Genomic DNA, 3,017 nt, shown 5'->3' on the forward strand with positions numbered 1-3,017 from the left:
TTTTTAACTTGTTTTTATTTTTTTTTGTTTACACAGCTTGCATTTTATGGGTGTCAGATTTTTCAAATTTTTTTTGTTTTTGTTTTAAAGCCCAAAATGCAAGTTGCGTTTATGAAAATGGGTGTTTTTTATTTTTTTTTTGAAATTCAAAAATGCAGGTTGCGTTTTAAATGGGTAGATTTCTTTTTCTAAAAGCTGCAAAACGCAGCCTACGTTTTGTATAAAAAAAATATTTTAATCGAAAGCCTTGCCTATAAATACGAAACTCAATTCAACTCAAGTTGTACCTCACTTCTACTTCAATTCTTCTTTTTTTGCATATATTTCATAGTTGTGAGTTTTTTGGCAATTAGTTGTGTAAAAAAAAGTCAGGTTAGGTGAAGTTGAAGTTATGGAAGGTATTGCAAATTTGCGAGTGTATTATAACTTGGGGGTGGAAATAGGTTAGGCCATGCCAGACTTTGCTCTTAACAGGTCTGGCATGTTATATAGTTAATTGGCTTGAGCTTGGCCTGCAACTTGCTATAGGCTTTTTTTAAAGTACTAAGCCTAACCTGGTCTGAAGCTGTTGAAAGGCCTGATAATTTTTTTTTTACAAAAATAAAAATATTATTTAATAAAACTATTTTTTAATAAACATATTTATATGTAATATGTCATATTTAATATTTATAAGAATTTTTAAACTTTAAAGTATTTAAAATATACAAAATTATTTATAATTAAATATAAAAAAATTATTTATATATGTAATTATGTATTAACAATCCCAAGCAGGCTTGACAAGCCAATAAGGCTAATTAGCGAGTCTGGGACTGTCCTATTAACATAATAAGACTTTTATAAGAGTCTAAGTATGTGCTTATTTTATAACAGGTCAGGCCAGGCCAGGCCAGGCTAAACACATGCCAGGCTGCAGGCCCCTAGCAGGCCGCCTGACCTTTTTTCACCCCTAATTATAACAATGAGATTATACCAAACACACATGAAGGAGTGACTTTTGCTTGTGAATGTCCATTTTCATTTGCTATTCCATGCACCATGGGTTTTTTAGAGTTGCAAAATGGTCTTTGTGAGAACATACAAAGTTACATTTCAAACAGAGTGAGCAACATTTTGTACAGAAATCCTATACAAGTATTTGGTGGGCTGATACAGTTTCAAATAATGTCCATCACTAACAACGCATGTATGCAGCAAATGTTCTATATTTATCAACAAATTCAATTTCACATGTCGATGATAGAGCTGTACGTTGAGTTTGAACAGCATACGGGACTGGACGCGGTTAGCGACGAGGTTAATGTTGATGAGCTCGAGGATATAGATTGGGAAGAAGATAACAACGACTGTGAAGAGGAGCTCAAAGCCAACTACGAAGTCGACGACAAAAATGATGACGGGGACCTTGCAAGCAATTCGGCGCTACAAAATGAAACGCATGCGGTTGTAAACCAGCATCTATTTAGTGTTCCATCTTTTGCAGACTCTGGATCTCGAAGCCATGCATACTTCAAAGTTTTCTGAGTATGCGAATATGGTTATGTTATCATTATTAATTAAAGTTACCACTACCATTTATTTTATTTGCCTTTTCTGACTAACGGTGGTTCGCATGTCGTAGGTGAAGGTAATGTTGCGACGAAAGATGGTGAGTTTAGTGTCGGAATGAAATTTGGTTTTAGAGAGTCGTGATATCTGCAATCAAAAGTTACACCATCTCTAGAGGAGTTGATTACATTGTGTATGAGTTCGAGCCACAGACATTCTATGCAAAATATTAGGTTATGGTGTAGGATGCGATTGGCTTATCAGAACTAGCTTGATTCAAAAGAAAGGTTGTTGGGAGATCAGGAGATACAATGGCAAACACACGTGCACCATGCGGACGATTTCACGAGATCATGCCAAGTTGGACTCAGACACAATTGCAGATGCTATTAGGTCATTGGTTAAAGTAGACCCATTGATAAAGGTGAAGTCTATTATTGCAGAAGTTCAATCTAGGTTCAACTACACTGTAAGTTACTACAAGACTTGGTTGGCAAAGCAGAAATCTATCGCAAAAATTTTCAGAGATTGGGAAGTTTCTTATCAAACTTTGCTATTATGGTTGAAAGCAATGACTGCGAAGATGCCAAGGTCTCGTGTTAAAATAAAAATGCTCCCTGTTTACCGTGAGAGTGAGGAGGTTCAGGGTGTTAGAGTTCTCCATCGTATTTTTTGGAGCTTCTATCCGTGTATTGTAACATTTAGACACTGCAACCCATTGGTGCAGGTTGATGATACACACCTGTACAAAAAATATAAAGGTACATTTTTAGTTGCAGTTGCACAAGACAAGAACCAAAACATTGTGCCTATTGCATTTGCGATAGTCGAAGGTGAGACAAAAGACGCGTGGGAGTTTTTTCTAACCAATTTGCGGAGATATGTTGTTACCATAGATGGCGTAGGCATTATTTCTAACCGCCATAACTCCATCAACGCAGCAATAGCTCGCAATAATGGTGCATGATCACCACCAAGAGCGTGGCACATATTCTGCATCAGACACATTAGGTCCAACTTCTTAAGGTGGTTCAAGACTCTGTATTTGCATAAACTCGTGGTTAACACATGTATTTGAATTCGTTGTTATCGTCCTATTCATAGTAATTTTGTGGCATCTGCTTATGATTATATGGTTTGTTCAACAGGCTATTCTAGGATGAAATAGAAGTATAACAAAAACTACCAAAGGCTTAAAGAGCGGGGTAAGCTATATACTCAATGGTGCGATGAGATCGTATTCAGAGATGAGTGTTGGCATTCGACGAGGTCATCGTTGGGGACATATGACGAAAAACTTAGTAGAGTGCATAAATTCTATTCTGAAGGGTGTATGCAACCTTCTTTTGATTGCCATTGCTAGGTCTACTTTCTATCCCCTAAATGAATTGTTTACTCGAAAGAATGTCAAGGCTCATGAGCATGTCTGTAATGGATTCACGTATTCAGAATTTGCCATCAAAAGA

General features: G+C 36.5%; 1 protein-coding gene across 1 annotated transcript; it reads left to right on the plus strand.

The window, feature by feature from the left end:
* Positions 1-1,882: 1,882 nt before the first annotated feature.
* LOC112742741 (uncharacterized) lies at positions 1,883-2,518 on the plus strand. The gene has a single exon (XM_025791971.1). It carries the CDS (start codon positions 1,883-1,885, stop codon positions 2,516-2,518), a length of 636 nt encoding a protein of 211 aa, XP_025647756.1.
* The last annotated feature ends 499 nt before the right edge of the window (positions 2,519-3,017 follow it).

This window comes from Arachis hypogaea, chromosome 14 (genome assembly GCF_003086295.3).
Source record: "Arachis hypogaea cultivar Tifrunner chromosome 14, arahy.Tifrunner.gnm2.J5K5, whole genome shotgun sequence".
Taxonomy (NCBI): Eukaryota; Viridiplantae; Streptophyta; class Magnoliopsida; order Fabales; family Fabaceae; genus Arachis; species Arachis hypogaea.